The 17,439-nt window shown below is 40.7% G+C and overlaps 1 protein-coding gene across 1 annotated transcript in view; it reads left to right on the top strand.

Annotated features, from left to right (window-relative positions):
• Positions 1–17,439, top strand: part of KIF13A (kinesin family member 13A) — a 218,863-nt gene that overhangs the window by 86,980 nt on the left and 114,444 nt on the right. Inside the window, exon 4 of the mRNA XM_012804208.2 lies at positions 11,468–11,528. Coding sequence (XP_012659662.1) covers positions 11,468–11,528 — 61 coding nt within the window. The remainder of the gene's footprint in view (positions 1–11,467; positions 11,529–17,439) is intronic.

The following is a 17,439-nucleotide window of genomic DNA, read 5'->3' as shown; positions in this document are numbered from 1 at the left end:
AAAAAAAAAAAAAAAAAGAAAGAAAACTTGCTGTCCTAACTGCCCAATTTCTCTATAAACCTAAAATTGCTGAAAGCCAAAAAATAAAGTCATATGTCCATGATTATGAAAAAAAATACTGTAATGTGCCATTAACAGAATAAAGAAGAAAAACTATGTGATCATCTCAGATAAAGAAAAGAAGCATTTGACAAAATTCAGTACTTATTTATGAGACAGACTTGTGGCAACTAATAATAGAAACCCTCTCAACATGACAAAGGGCATGCATTGAAAATCGACAGCTGACATCAGACTTAATGGTTAAAGACTGAACACCCTGCCGAAGATGGAGAATAAGGCAATAAGGCCAGGGTTGTGCTTAAGCCAGTGTGAGAAGGCAAGAAAAAAAAAATTCATTCTGGAAAGGAGGACGTGAAAGTATCTTTCTTTATAGACAGTAAAGCCATAAATTTGGAGAAGTTTAAGAAATCTTTAGACAAGCTCCTAGAACTTACAAGTTGACAAGGTCGGGGGGAAACGGTTAAAATGCATTTTTTTACATAAGCAATGACCAATTAGAAAGCAAAATTAAAAAAAAAATCACAATATTGAAGATATTAAATATTTAAGGAAACAGTAAGTGAAGAATGTGCCAGTGCTTCTCAAGCCCCACATATGTTTGGTCATTTGATATGAACAGATGTGTCAAGAAATGGAGCTAGGAGAGTGTGAACCGTGTTCAGAGGAGGGTAGACTATGGAATTGGAACAAAGGTACATGAAGAAGCATCTTGTGTGATTGAATTGTTTTCCTCAAAGCACTTCTGACACCAAATGTGTGGTGTTTTTGCCAACACAAGTAACGTTTTCCAGTTCTCCGTCCTGCAATTTATTTCAATTCTGGTGCTTACTTCCCAGCAGAGTTAATGCAAACCCTGCAGGTTAAGGACTGATCCACTTAAGATGTTCAAAACCTGATAATCCCACTGTAACTCTGTGCCTGTAGACGTCTACAATGCAGCCAGCAGAATTCCAGGTTGGAGATTATAGGCCCCAAGGGGAAAAGACACCCGTCTTTTGTCTCTTGGTACTGAGTCCTCTCCCTATCCAGCACAGTGAAATCCTCAACCAGCGAGGATCTCTTGAATCCCTGGGTGGGGCCTGAGTCAGTGAACTCTCCCCATCAGCCTTTGCAGTGTGATCTGACTGAAAATAGATGTCTACACATCTGGGCTACATCAAATCCTTTAGGCTCTGGTGGCTTTGGGCCTTAGAGTCAGCTTGGCGTTCTCCCTCTGTGGCTAGCTGCATCTGGCACTGTCCAGTAGGGGATGACAGGCACATAGGTGAGGGCTTTGGATGTTCTGAACCAGACCCAGAGATCGCTCATGAAAGTGATGAGTGACTCAAATTTTTTCTTCTTTTTTATGAGCAATAGTCATTTATTAGAGATAGCAGATAGGCTCATACAGTATATGCTTAGACATTTGCAACTTATCTTTTGGGCTTTTCTTTTTAAGTAGTCTATATTTGAAAATATCCATATTAGCTTTTTTTTTTTTTTGAGACAGAGCCTCAAGCTATCCCCCTGGGTAGAGTGCTGTGGCATCACAGCTCACAGCAACCTCCAACTCCTGGGCTCAAGCGAGTCTCCTGCCTCCGCCTCCCAAGTAGCTGGGACCACAGGCGCCCGCCACAACGCCCGGCTATTTTTTGGTTGTAGCCGTCATTGTTGTTTGGCGGGTCCGGGCTGGGGATTCGAACCCACCACCTTAGGTGTACGTGGCTGGCGCCCTAGCCCGTTGAGCTATAGGCGCTGAGCCCCATATTAGCTTTTGAATGTGCTGTTGGAGAAGTTAGTTGGGTGGCAGGTATTTTGAGATGTAATCAGGGCATGAAACAACCAGTAATACAATAGATTCTGTGTTTATGACACTCCCCCCGTCAGCAACCAGTGAAACATTCTAAAAATGAATACTAAGGGATTAAACATGAAATGAATATTTGAAAGAGTGAGAGTTGGGCCAGTGCTTCATTGCTTATGCACCACTAGTTTATACTACCGTATTTTCCCGAAAATAAGACACTGTCATATATTTATTTTTTCTCAAGAAGACACACTAGGGCTTATTTTCAGGAGATGTCTTATTTTTATTAAGTATAATATAACAATCTACATTTATTGAAATACAGTTAAGTCATCTTCTTTTGGAAACTGACAGGGGGAGCCGACCTTGTTGGTGGGGCTGGCGCTGGCGTTGGTGGGGTGATGTGTGAACGCCTTTCCCCACCCGTTCGCACATGCGCAATAGGATGCCTGCTACCGCAGTTACCACCCACGCGCGCAAGTGCAAACGGCTGGAAGAAAGAAGCTGTGACAAAGGTATTCCATTCTTCTTACCCATCCCCGCCGAAATGCATGGCATGGCTATGCAGATACACTGCATAGCCACGCCCATCACTAGGTCTTATTATTAGGGTAGGGCTTGTATTTAACAGATCCATAGAAATCCTGCTGGGGCTTATTTTGGGCGTAGGTCTTATTTTCTGGGAAACACGGTATGTGTATAGTGTTGAATGGCAGCTCTATACTGTTACAAAACCAGTCTGGGGGCGGTGCCTGTGGTTCAGTGAGTAGGACACCAGCTGCATATACCAAGGGTGACAGGTTCGAACCCGGCCCCAGCCAAACTGCAACAACAACAAAAAAATAGCTACACCATAATCCCAGCTACTTGGGAGGCTGAGGTAAGAGAATCGCGTAAGCCCAAAAGCTGGAGGTTGCTCTGAGCTGTGACGCCATGGCATTTCACCAAGGGCAACAAAAGTGAGACTCTATCTCTAAAAAAAAAAAAAAAAGACCAGTCTGGGTTTTGAGAGGACTATTTCCTATTTTCAGATTTATTCATTAAATAAATGCAAGGATGAATTAGTTCTTTGAAGAAGAACCTTTTCTACATACCCAAAGAAATTTGAACTTCAATGCGGAGTAATACTTTCTACAGATAAGAGCCGCCTAGCACACATTGTAAATTTCCTGAGATCAGGGACATGCCTTATTTTTTGTAGATATGCGGCAGATGCTGCTGGCTTCGAATCTTTAAGATGTCTTGACATCTTCATAGTCAGGCAGTGTTGACTGTAACCCAAGAGGTTGTGTGCTGTGTATACAGGGGGTCCATAAAGTTCGTGTGCAATATAAAATAGGTAGGTATTGATATAGTAGGAAGATATAAAGAAGTGATTGATTGTATTGTAAAGAGATAGCAGTTATTTGACAGATATTTAAATGGGAAAATATTTCTGTCAATAGAACTCACTGGTAATGAGGGTGGTGGTTCTGGCCTGCCTTCTCTGTGCCCAGTAGCAGTTACATTCAGATAAGGGAAGAGTTTGTGCTGGCAGAGTTGCTTTTGCGAAAGCAGCAGTGAGGACAGTTTGACGATCACACGGCCTTTCTGTGCTGAGCTTCCCTTTTGATTTTAGTCCAGCTTCTCTAAGATAAATGAAGTTTAACTCTAACTTTTTTATTTTAATGGTCCTTCACATCTCTGCTATTAGGAAAAAGATGAAAAAGAGAAGTGTTCCAACTTGGTTGTGTTGTGAAGTATTTCCGAATCGAAAGGAAAATTTCAGTGTGAAATGAAATACAGTACTTTTTTTGGTATGATTCAGTTCGTATAACATGGTATGGTGAAATGTGAACAAATCTGAAATGTCTTCTTCATATTGTTTGCATTCTTTCAGATTGACCAAGTTGAAAAGTAACCACAAAAGTAGACATTGGCAAGCTAGTTTTCCTAAAACTGGAGAAAAGGGGGGTTTGTGGAGAAATCTTGGGCTCTGTTAGGTAATGGTAGAACAGGCTGTTAGTCATGGCGTTTGGGTCTGCAGGTGTGAACAACTATGCCAAACAAAGTGAGTCCACATAGAGAGGACTTTTTTCTCCCAAAGTAAGCCCGCTTGATTTTGGATTTGGGAGCTAGGAAGTAGTATGTCTTGCATTGATATTTTTGACACAGAACCAGTCTGTGGCAACCCTTCCCCTCATGGCTTTTTTTGCCTTTTCATTTTTCTCTCTTCATTTCATTCAACAAGTACTGAGCACTTGTCTACTATGTCCTATACCTGTACTATAGGAAATAAAGGAATGAATTAGTACCAGACGTGGTGGCTCATGTCTATAGTTTCAGCAGCTCAGAAGGTTGAAGTGGGAGGATCACTTAGGCCCAGGAGTTCAAGGTTACAGTAAGCTGTGATCATGCTACTGCACTTCAGCCTGGGTGACCAAGTGAAACCCTGTCTCAAAAAAAAAAGGAAGAGAGAGGGGAGGGGAGAGGAGGAGGAGGAGATGGAGGAGGTGGAGGAGGAGAGAAGAAAAAAGAAAAGAGGAAAAGGAAAAGAAATAGTACAGTCCCTGGCTCAGAATGTTTTTGGTAGTTGGTGCCATATACTTAGTTACACTGTGTGCCAAGCATTATGTTGGTGGGTATTTTGCTTAAGTTCCCATAATCCTAACTTAATATAAAATGTGTAGTTATTTAGGTGGATGAGTGTGTAGAGGGAGAGTCTTCTAGCTAACAGCACAGAGGAGGAAATGATTACAGAGGGAAGCCAAGGAAACATTGGAGGATGTAACATTTGGGCAGGGCAGTGAGGTCAGGAGCCAGAGGGCAGTACAGGAAGGAGAGTTCTCTTATATTTCTACATTCCCTTCTCTTCTTCCCCCCACCCCCATCTCACTGTGCTCATTACACCCAGAGGACTTCTTAGTCCTTGGTGGAGACTGTCAAAGCTGAGGTGGCTGACCATTGCCAAAATAGACAGATGACTGGAGGGGCTTGCTCCTGTCTTTTGGATAGGAGAGTGAATCCAGTAAACACACACAGAAGGTCTGTAGGGTGCCTCGAGTCTTGTCATTACAGCAGAAGTGAAAATGGAGACTTCAATAAAGAATTAATGTAGTGGCTCGACACCTGTGGCTCAAGTGGCTAAGGTGCCAGCCACATACACCTGAGGTGATGGGTTTGAATCCAGCCTGGCCGCCAAACAACAATGCCGGCTGCAAGCAAAAAATAGCTGGGCATTGTGGCAGGCACCTGTAGTCCCAGCTACTCAGGAGGCTGAGGCAAGAGAATCGCTTAAGCCCAAGAGTTGGAGGTTGCTGTGAGCTGTGACGCCAGAGCACTCCACTGAGGGTGACAAAATGAGACTCTGTCTCTACCAAAAAAAAAAAAAAAAAGAATTAATGTAGCAGGACCTGTGGAATCATATATAAACAGATATGTCATACACACACTGATTTACATACACACACTGATTAGACAGGTATGAAATTCGAGTAACGGAGAGTATCCTTAAAGGTTTCGTAAGAGAGTGACATTTGAGCTGACATTGAAAGATTCTAATAGAGTGGAAAGAAGGTAGGTGTTGGCTCACTTTGCAAAAATCTGGTGTGTCTATTCAGAAATATTTATTTGCATAAATTAAATTATCTTTACATAGTAAGTATTAGATTAATCACTTTCTGCTTGGGGAGAGTGTGTGAGAGGTAGTAAAATGATTATGGGAAAAAAATTTGCCAAAATGGTTGTATGGTCTTTTTAACTAGATTGTAAGCAGCTAGAGGACAGAAAACATGCTTAATATATATTTCAGTTCCCTGTAGGACCTAAAACTGAAAAAGGTGGCAAGTAGACTTCAGTTTATTGCTTTCTGGAGTAAACATTTCACAGGTAGAGAACCTGTTGGTCAGGGGCCCTCAAACTTCTTAAACAGGGGACCAGTTCACTGTCCCTCTGATCGTTGGAGGGCCAGACTGCAGGCCCTGGGACGAGTCAGCTGCTAAGCAGGATAGGCAGCGGTGGCAAAAACACCCAGCGGGCCCCGGTGGGCCACGTGTGATCCATGGGCCATAGTTTGAGGACACCTGCTATTGGTGAAAGCACACGATAAGCATATAGGAAAATGCAGCAGAAAACACCTTCACATCTGGTTTTTATGGATCAGAAAAATGATTACAGATTACATTTCTTGAACCATTGCTCCTTCTAGTCTCTCAGGAATGTAGAAGATACTTTCTTCCTTCTTTTGTTGTTTTTTTCTTTAACTGTGAATTGAATACCATAGAAATGCCATCAGAGAAAGGACATTCAGGTGAGAGTGCAGCTTGACCGTCCTGTGCCCTGCTCTTAAATCCTAGAACTCTATTACCTCAGAATATATATCACTCAACACATCTGCCTTATTAAAAACAGCTTTAGTAACTTTACTGGATGTTCAGTGGTTCACAAAAATGCAAAGCTAACATTTTTAAGAGACTGATGAAGGTGGAACAGATGTACAGCAAGCTGCAGGGAATTAAATGCTGGTATGAGTTTGACATCTAAGAGGAAGGAGTGGGATTCTCAGATGGTGGGGTCAAATTTTGTTGAAAACAATGAAGACAATAGCTTTCAGATTTTAAAAGTGACAAGAGACTCTTTTTCAAGTTGAAAAGGTATGAATGCTTTTACCCCAAAAAATGTTCTCACAATGTTGGCATTAATAAAACATAAAATTTACACTTGTCCAGCAAAGATGCTAGTGACTTCATGCTGAATAGATGACATAAGCGTTTAGGAATTCTAATGAAATGAGTTAGAAGTCTTAAATACCATTTCTCTAATGTAATGTGGTAGCTCTGGGGGAAAAAATGATTTTCTTTTTGCTCATAGTGGTCAGTTACCTAGGAATAAGTCTCAAATATTGGTTCTGTTCCGGGGCAGCGCCTGTGGCTCAAAGGAGTAGGGTACTGACCCCATATGCTGGAGGTGGTGGGTTCAAGCCCAGCCCCGGCCAAAACCTGCCCCCCCCCCAAAAAAAACCCATATATATATATATATATTCTCTTCCTTTTGAAATGTCAATGGATTTTGTATTGGAAACTCAAAACCACTCTAAGACTCAAGAAAGTCATGACTCTTACTGTAACAAACCTTGTGTTATTTAATTATATTGTGGCCATCATTAGAAGAATAATAATTTGTAAATAGTTTATTTATGCTGCTTTTGTTTTTCTTTTTTTGGTAAACAGGCCTGAGCCAGGTTCAAACCTGCCAGCCTTGGTGCACAGGCCGGCGCTCTAACCGCTGAGCTACAGGTGCCTAGCCATATTTATACTGCTAAGAAGAGATCGCAAGAGAAATAATTGGACTAGCCATGACAAAGAAATTATTTGAAACATCTTTAAAACTGCCATAGCTGGCTTGGTGCCTGTGGCTCAGCGGCCCGGGCACCAGCCACATACACCAGAGGTGGGGGTTTCGAACCCAGCCCAAACATGCCAAAACAACTACAGCAAAAAAATAGCCAGGCGTTGTGGTGGGCACTTGTAGTCCTAGCTACTTGGGAGGCTGAGGCAAGAGAATCACTTAAGCCCAATAGTTTGAGGTTGCTGTGAGATGTGACACTACAGCACTCTACCAAGAGTGACATAGTAAGACTCTGTCTCAAACAAACAAACAAACAAACAAAAACTGCCATAGCCACAGTCATAACAAATTTTTCTAGTGTTAGGTATGGGCTGTCCCCAGGTTATGAACAAGATAGGCTCGGTAGGTTTGTTCTGAAATTTAATTTATATGTAAGTTGAAACAGATACATTTACCTATTACCTATAATAGCGTCCGTTCATAAGTGTGTATTGTATATAAGTTGGACATTTGTAACTTGGAGGTTTGCTTTAATGATTCTAATTTCTGTGCAAACTACAAATTGTGGTTTGGTATGACCATGGTTTATGCACCTGTTTATTCAGCTCTGTTTATTCAACTCATGGTGCTGAAAGGGATCCCATTGTTCATTTAGGAACTAAATCTGTATTTAACCATTGACAGACCCACATTCCCCCAGAACATGCATGTAGAAGTAACAAAACATCTAAAAATACATTCTGCAGTTGAACTTCTGCTTATTCAGAGCAGTTCTCAGATCCATTCTGTGCTCTTTTGTCTGCATTCCAGCTCCTTCTCCTGGCAATATGTTCATTAATTGAAAAAGTATTATGTACAGTGGCTTCCCTGGACAAGGCACTGGACCAAGTGCTGAGGTGTGTGGAACACAGGCCTTGCTGACAAGGCGCTCACCATTGAGAGCTGGAAGTGAGACCTGCACAGAAGAACTGAGGCATAAAATAGGACCATATGTGAATGGTGTTATGGGAGCTACAGCGTGCTATAGAATTTCATAGAAGGGCAAGGAGCCTGGGGAATCACTTTTAGCTGAGATTGAAGAGCAAAAAATACAACAAGAGTTTTTCTGTTCACTTGCTTTGAGTTACAGAAAAATCATTGACATTCCTGGGCTTTCTTCTAGCAAATGTTTAGTAATATAATGACCTATACTCCATGACTGGTTTGCGGGATCACCATTCTAAAATGTCTGTGATCAAAGATTGTGAAATTCAAGACATAATTCAGTTCAAGGGAAGGCTGGCATTTGGCAAGCAAAAGAATAGTTGTATCTGTCGGTACTGTCAGGGCCCTTGTGGTTTTAATATTTGTCTGAATTTTAGGCATAAAGGCTTAAAATGAAATTTTGTTTTGTATTTCCTTTTTTTTTTTTGAGACGGAGCCTCAAGCTGTCACTCTGGGTAGAGTGCCATGGTGTCACAGCTCACAGCAACCTCTAACTCCTGGGCTTAAGTGATTCTCTTCCCTCAGCCTCCCAGGTAGCTGGGACTACAGGCACCCGCCACAACATCTGGCTATTTTTTGGTTGTAGTTATCATTGTTGTTTGGCAGGCCTGGGCTTGGATTCAGACCTGCCAACTCTGGTGTATGTGGCTGGTGCCTTAGCCGCTTGAGCTACAGGGGCTGAGCCTGTATTTCCTTTTATTAGCAGAACAACTTTAAATTACTAACTCTTTCAGTGTTAGAAATGAAAATTGTCATAGAATTTGCAATGATTCTTACTGACAGGTAGACCCCTCAGTTTGAGATGGATTTCATTTTTATTTCAAGTAGTAGTACTGTGAAGTAAATCTCTGGCTTTCTAATCTCATGTGCAGAATAGCAAACTGATAAAAATAAGTTTGAGGTAAGCATGAAAAATTAACAGATAGGAAATACATGATGATTCCACTATACATATAAAGCAACAACTGAAGAAATTCTTTTGGTCTCCAGAGGACAATAGTAAAGATACACTTAAAAACACTGGAAAATAGCCTCTATTGGCTGTTTAAAGTAAGAAGGGTTGACTTAGGTCAAAAGGAAAGGAAAATGTCCTGGGAATGAGTTAAGTGCTGTAAGATGCCATTAAAGGGTGGTTGTGGAATCTCCTTTTCTGGAAATGTTTAAAAACAAGACAGATTTTCATCTCTCAGGAGAAGTACTGAAGTTAGTTCTTGCCCAGAGGCTGGAAGATTAACGGGATTACGCCTGTGTGGTCTCTTAAGTCATTGGAGAAGCCTTTGAATGTAGTGAATAATTCCCCTCTCTGTTGGCTAAAAGTATTGTTTCCTAGCTGTTCATTTGAAACCTGGTTATTATAAGACCAGAGCGAATGTTTGTGTAACAAAACTGAATTTGGATCTAGGGTTGATGATGTAAGTAGTGTGCCTAGTATATATCTGTATCAGTTTTAATAGCATTAGAAAAAAGATCGTGTATTGCTGAAACTATTCAGAGCATAATTTGGTCTCTTGTGATGTAAAAAGCACCTGGTTCCTTGAAAGGTAAAAGCAGCTACTATGAACATTGCGGGCTTCAAAGATAAATTAGGTATGGTTCCTGCCTTCAAGGAATTTAGTGTACAAGTGGAGACAAAAATTATATACAGATCATATACATGATAAATGAAAAATAGAATAATTTGGATAGGAGCCATAAAAAAGGATTAAACAGTATTGTGATACCATTATAATTGTGATTATAATTTCAGAGAAGGGAAAGATAATTCCTTTAGATTTAACCAAGGAATGCTTCCTGGGAAGAACATGTGTTAAACTGGGTCTTGAGGAGTATGAAGTGTACTGAAGGGTGGAAATGAAGAAGAGAACAAGAACAGAGGTGAAATTGTCTTCAGTAATAAAGTAAGGACAAGTTACACAGAGCTTGAGGAACTTGGGGGAAAGTGGCTAACAGAGCCTCATTGGGGCCTCTCAAATGCTAGGCCAAAAAGCAAGGGCTCCATTTGCTTAGTGCTTGAGATGTCTTGGAAATGATCAAGAAGGGATTCCTGTCCATGGGAGGTTTATAATTTGCTGTTTGGATGGCTAGAGAAAAAAAGGCAATAGCAAAGAACCCAGGAAAGTGACTGCTGTCATCTGGGCCAGAGTTTGCTAAGGAATATAATGACCATAAACAATTGGATGGTTTTCTTTGCTGGATGACTTTCCAGGGACTTTAATATTGAGAATACTATTGAGAATCTCAAATAGGGTTTGAGATTCCAACATGATTTAATCTTTTTTCCCCACGGACTAGCTCACGAAACCACTGTTCTTGGAACACGCTTTGCAGAACGTTGCTTTATGGATTGATGATAGTGGGTAGAGCACAAGTGGTTAGATGGGAGTCCTATGGAGGAAGCATAAGGCATTCCTGATAGATAGTAGCCATTTAGTAGCTATATGGAAAATTTCTGTATGCAAGAGTGAATTATTGATTTAATAACCATAGTTGGCCGGAGATTGCGTGTTGAAACAGAAGTGGGAAAGGAGTCCAAGATGGGAATGTAAGTAGCTTTGAGGTTCGGCTATGCTAGAAATGATATGGGAAACTAGAAAAAGGAACTGGTTTAAAAGAAATGTGATCATTTTAGTGTTACTTGAGAAGCTAAAGGAGATGCAGCCAGGAGGTTTCAACAAACTGGAACTGTGGACTTGGAGAAAAATGGGTTGTTTTTTTGTTCTCATTAAATGTACCATGTTTTTAAAAATCTAGTCAGAATGTCTGGTTATTTGAATTCTGGTTGAAAGACAAGTTTCATATACAGTTTAATACATGAAGCTAACTATAAATTTAATCTCAAAAGAACTTCATGGGTGGTGCCTGTGGCTCAGTGGGTAGGATGCCGGCCCCATATACCAAGGGTGGTGGGTTCAAACACGGCCCCAGCCAAACTGCAACAAAAAAATAGTTGGGCGTTGTGGCCGGCGCCTGTAGTCCCAGCTACTCAGGAGGCTGAGGCATGAGAATCGCCTAAGCCCAGGACTTGGAGGTTGCTGTGAGCTGTGACGCCATGGCACTCTACCAAGGGCAATAAAGTGAGACTCTGTCTCTAAAAAATAAATAAATAAATAAATAAATGAATAAATAAGAACTTCATGGTTAACAAAAGTACCAAACCTGTAGCAATTTTTAAAAATCAGACAGTAGTGGGTATCCCTCTCTAGATTTAAAAAACTGAAGCAGTAGTGAGTGTCCTTTTCATCTTCATTTTGATTTTTAGTCTGATGTTCTCATAAAGAGTTATCTTTAATATTTTTTCCTTCTGTTTAGGTATTTGCCTTTGATTATTGTTTTTGGTCCATGGATGAATCTAACACTGCAAAATATGCCGGTAAGTTGACTCTCTGCGCCTGATAGTTGGACGTGTGTCCTCTTCCATTACATCTGTTTTCTTTAATTACTCCTGAGTTTTATTTTTCCCACATAATTCACACCCATTCTTTCCAACTCTAGCATATGAGTTTGGTTTCAGAATCTGGCTCTGCCACTGACTAGCAAAAAACTCGGACAATTTTTTTTTTTTTTAATTTCATTAAGCTTCAAGTTCTTCCCCTGTAAAGGGGAGTATTGTAATATTATCTTCAGAGACGTTCCAAGGATTTGAGATAATGGAGGATCCACCTCAGTGTGTCAGGGAACCACACCCACATAGCAATAAGTGGTAGCTGTTGGGATTATCACATGAAGAAAAAGTTTCATTTTTCATTCCATTCCTTGCCACTAGTGTTCAAGTCACCCCCTGCTTTGTTTGTATGAGCAAAGGCCAGGTGCTGTTGGTGGCCAGGGCGCACTCAGGTCCTGTGTCCTAGGCTGTCCGTGATCATATGAACTAAATTCCATGTTTCTCCAAGAAATGCTGCCTCCTCCTAGTCCCACTTGTTTCTACTGGTATTCTGTCCTTGAGGCATTTTTATCCTTGCTCAACCCAACACAAGTGACTGTTGTTTTACTATTTATAATCATAGGTGAATCTCAGGCCTTCCTAGGAGTCAATTGCAATTGTCACAGTTCAAGAAGCATTTGGTTTAGTGGAAGAAGTTTTTGGTTCCTTCCCCTCTGATTGCATCCCCCATTTTCTTAGATATTTCATCTTTTTGTTTTTTTGTTTTGTTTTGTTTTTTGAGACAGAGCCTCAAGCAGTACCCCTGGGGAGAGTGCTGTGGCATCACAGCTCACAGCAACATACAACTCCCAGGCTCAAGCAGGTCTCCTGCCCCCACCTCCCAAGTAGCTGGGACCACAGGTGCCCGCCACAAGGCCCAGCTATTTTTTTTTTATTACAGCCATCATTGTTGTTCCGCGGGCCCGGGCTGGATTTGAACCCGCCACCCTAGGTGGATGTGGCTGGCGCCCCAGCCACTTGAGCCATAGGCACTGAGCCGATATTTCATCTTTTTAAAAATGTTGTTTTAGGGCTGCGCCTGTGGCTCAGTCAGTAGGGTGCTGGCCCCATATACCAAGGGTGGTGAGTTCAAACCCAGCCCCAGCCAAACTGCAACAAAAAAATAGCCAGGTGTTGTGGCGGGTGCCTATAGTGCCAGCTACTTGGGAGGCTGAGGCAAGAGAATTGCCTAAGCCCAGGAGTTGGAGGTTGCTGTGAGCTGTGACACCACAGCACTCTACCAAGGGTGATAAAGTGAAACTCTGTCTCTACAAAGAAAAAAAAAGTTGTTTTAAATTGACAAGTAAATATTCTGTGTGTTTACGTACATGTTTTAAAATGTGTATATACTGTGGAATGGCAATGGCTATATCAAGCTAATTAACGTATGCATTCCTCACATACTTATTTTTTGGGTGAGAACACTGAAAATCTACTCCTTTACCAGTTTTCAACATACATCGTCATCATCTATAGTCGTGCTATACAGTAGATCTCTCAGCCTAGATTTTTCCTCTTGATGAATGTTTTCTCCTTATAAGAGCATCAGCAGAATGACTTTCTCATCTAGTTAAAAACCAGCAAAAACAAAGAGAAGATACAAGTATTAAAAAATTTGGAGGTGGAAGGAAGTTACTTGCTGATAGGGCACTTTTTATTTTACTTATTTATTTATTTATTTATTGCAGTTTTTGGTCGAGGCTGGGTTGGAACCCGCCACCTCTGGTATATGAGGCCAGAGCCCTACTCCTTTGAGCCACACGCACCGCCCAGGAACTTTTTATTGATGCCATATAAAGCAAATTTGTTGAGAAATTGATATGTAATTTTTTTTTTAAAGTTAATCTTAAACTAGCAAAATTCCTTTAGTTGCTCACATTGGGTGAATTAGCGTTTCCAAACATCATTCCTGCAATGTCAGCAAAGTATTTTATTAAAATGAGTAAGTGGTTCATGATGTTGGTTGTAATTAATTTGTCTTTGTATTCCTCTTTGGGACTTTATCTGACAAATTCCATACTCTGGAACAATCTGATTGTTAGCACTATCTGTATTTTTGTGCTGATTCAAATCAGCAACAAAAGTAAAACATTTTCTACAGTTGCAGAGACAACTAGGGACAAATGCTGTGGCTGTACAAAGCGCATTTTCTACCCTGTTCAGTTGATGATATTCAAGATGCTGCCCGATATATCTTCCTGAACTAGAGCCCTTCTCATGCAGCTCTCAAATACTTTCCAGGACTCTTCATTTATCTTTATCTTACCAGATAAAATCTATACTCCTGGGACTGTATTTCAGGTCCTTTTTTATGCAGATCCATCCCTCTCCCCACCCTGTGTCCTGGGACTCTCCACCACCATCATTCTCGGCCTCAGCCCAGGCTCTGTTGTTGGTCCCTCTCATAAAACCCAGGAAGCCTGAAAGTCTCAGAATAATTTTTAAGTATTTGTGAAACCCCTACTGTGTGCGCAGCCCAGGAAAACTTTGAGAAACCCCAAAATAAGTTAGCAAGGAAGAGACATGCATGCATATCAAACAACGTTTAGAGATAATATTTAAGCTCTAAATATTAGAGTAATAGAGAAAAATCCAAGAAGAGACAAAAATCTGAAATTGTCAGAAATAATTTCATTCAATGCAGATGATAAAATTCAGTTGGGCAACTCAAGATTTCTGTAGCTCTTCATTACAAATAGTGTATTCAGATATATTTTTAAAAATAAAAGTGATTTTTAAACACAGGCTGTTTACTAAATTTTTGGTTGCACAGTCACATTGGATACCATGTTCCAATGAGCCCTGAAGCAGGGTTCTCCTGACTCAGAGAGCGTTGTCTATTTATAAAATTTTAGGTAAAATTTCTCATTCTTCAAATATCCCCATTATTGTACAAATACTGATACCCGTCTCACTTAGAAAAAGTAAAATTGTTGCTTACTATTCTGTCAGGTTTTCATTTATTGTAATTGATCTGCCTAATAAATATGTAACTAGTATATTAGTTGATTGGCTTCCATACTAATTTGATTTCCTATTTCTTCATTAAAAAATAGCAGTTCTTTCTTAATTGTGAATGGAAACATTAAGATAGAAGCATTCATTATCTGGTGGGAAATAGGGGAAATGAAGAAGGGGAAGCACATATTTCCTGAAAACGACCTATTTGTCATACTGGATGAATAATGGCATCATTGATGCTGAATTGGGGCTCTCAAAGCTGCTCTCAAAACTGGAGGCTGATGGAGAGAGAGAGAAAGATGAGTGTAAGGATTGAGAGAGCAAAGAGAAGCAGAGGTCCTGAGTTTCATGTGGTGTGTTAAAATGTCAGATTCTCAGTTGCCTTTGGCCATGTATTAAAAGTGCTCAGGCTTTCTGATTAGAAACACCTGATTCTCTAGTAGGGCTAATGGCATTGCCGTGGGTCCTATGCAGTGGTTGTAGAAAATGAGCGCTTAAGTCAGACTGGGTTCAGATCCAGCTCCACCACTTTGCATCTGTGCGAAGCTGTGCGCACTGAGTCTCACTGTGCTTCTGTTTTCTCGATGATAAATAAGGGCAGTGATAGTTCTGATCTCACAGCGTTGATTTGAGGACTAAATGACGTGTCTGTACAAACTTAACCCAGTACCTGGCGTGTAGGAAGCACCAGCTTAGTGTGTATCCTCATTGTCGTCTTCATTATTATTCCTTTACTGCAGTAGTTGAGGAAGCATCCTCAGTATTTCAGAAAGAAAACGCATGCACGGGGGTTTATGAGACGTGGTTTTGTCACAAGCTGCTAGACTTTGGGCAAGATAACCTCTGTGAGTCTCCGTGTCTCATCTGTGAAAGGCGGAGATACAGCCTGGAATGATCTCAGATCCCCTCCGGCCCTCTTACAAAACATGAATCAGCCATTTTATACTGGCTGTACAGCTGCTCAGCGGACTGGTCAGGGGCAAATCAAAGGCTTGTTTGTGAAGCCATTGGCACTGCATTGAATCGTGCTTTGAGGCATTTACATTATCTTTTCTTCCTATTACCTCTTGGCTAGGTAGTTGTAATAATATTTGTCTGGCAGATAATTCTGAGTTTGAAGCAAAAACCCCTGTGCTAGGGATAAGGAAAAAACAAATAACCTGCAGAATTAGGCATCTGAAGCATGGCATTGCTACATGAATCCATATGTTCCCCCAAACCTCGTATGTACAGGCACATATACATAGATTTATGTTGAAGATTTTTATAAAGTTAGTATATTATAGTCAATCTTGATAAACAGGAGAGCAGTCTTCATAAATGTTTAATTCACTGCTGATTACAATTAAGGCATTCTCAGCCAGGCTCAATGGCTCGTGCCTGTAATCCTAGGGAGGCTGAGGCAGGAGGATTGCTTGAGGCCAGGAATTCGAGACCAGCCTGAGCAAGAGTGAGACCACATCTCTATGAAAAATAGAAAATAGTAGCTGGGTGTCGTGATGCTGCCTGTAGTCCCAGCTACTTGGGAGGCTGAGGCAGGATAATCCCTTGAGCCCAGGAGTTGAGGTTGCTGTGAGTCATGATAACACTGCCATACTCTAGCTAGAGCAACAGAGACACTGTCTCAGAAAAGAAAAACAGAAACCATACTGATAAACTCGAGAGCAGTTTTTGTAAATGATTAAATCACTGCTGATTGCAATTAAGGTATTTTTATTGATATAATGAATCAATACATTTATCACTTCCTAAAATGTGCTATTACTAACAGTGACTGCCAGTAACCTTGGTTTTTATTTTCTTCCTAGTTCTCTGTAAATCAGTCTGATCGTGGCATATTTAGGGGTCAGCATGGATTCTAAACGTTGACTTAGAAATTACATAACAGGTCTTGCCATATGGCATGCTGCTCGAATTTGCTGAAGCCATGTGTTTTCAGGCATTGTTAATACCCTGCAGCCCAGGAGAAGGGTTGAAACTGAAGCATGGTGAGACTCAGTAATTCTCCTTCTGCTGGTTTTGCTTTATACTGCAAGGGGGCAGGTGAGCACCCCAGTCTGTGGGCTCATGCAGCAGGCAGAGCAGCCACGTTTGACCCTCCCTGATGGGTCCCTCAGAGGGAGAGGCAGAACCAGAATGAGACAGAACATTTGTACATCAAAATGTACAAAAAAAGCAAGCAGTAGACACAGTAGAATGAATGTTTTAGCAAAGTTCCACAGTATTAATTTGTTCTGGCATATTGTATTCGTTCGTTATGTTACTATTCAAGTGCTCTGTTTGAATGAAGGTCAGATTTCTAGCAGATAAAGGCACAAGCTCTGGGGACAGACTTACTGGACTCAAATCCTACCCCTGCCACTTCCAAATGCGTTGACAGTACATAATAATTACACTGCCTGAGGGAGGCTGAGGCAGGAGGATCACTTGAGCCCAAGAATTCAAGGTTGCAGTGAGTTATGATGAGCCACTGTACTCTAGTGTGGGAAGCACAGCTAATAAATAAACAAATAAATAAAAGAAAGTAACTCTTATTACAAATCTTGTGAGGTTGAAATGAGATTATATATATGAAGCACTCAGCAAAGTGCCTTGCACAGAGGAAACACTCGATAATTGTTAGAAATTAGGTTTAAATAATAGACTTTTCCCTATAGTTATGAGGCACACTAGTAGTTGGATATTTGAACAGTTTGTTGGAGATTCATTATAAATATGTGTGCTTTCTTAAAGGATATCTATGAAAAAAATATAAATGTCAAATCCTCCTATATTAAAAAAAAGTTCCTTTACAAATTCTCTTATAAATTGTCTCCTCCATACCTGCTTTGATATTTCGTTTAGTGACTCACCTTTATCAAAGCATTAAACCTAATTTTCTTAGAATCAGCAATGCTCT

This window comes from Otolemur garnettii, unplaced genomic scaffold, assembly GCF_000181295.1.
Source record: "Otolemur garnettii isolate 467f Iridium unplaced genomic scaffold, OtoGar3 scaffold00026, whole genome shotgun sequence".
Taxonomy (NCBI): Eukaryota; Metazoa; Chordata; class Mammalia; order Primates; family Galagidae; genus Otolemur; species Otolemur garnettii.
This window is presented reverse-complemented; position numbering and strand designations above follow the sequence as displayed.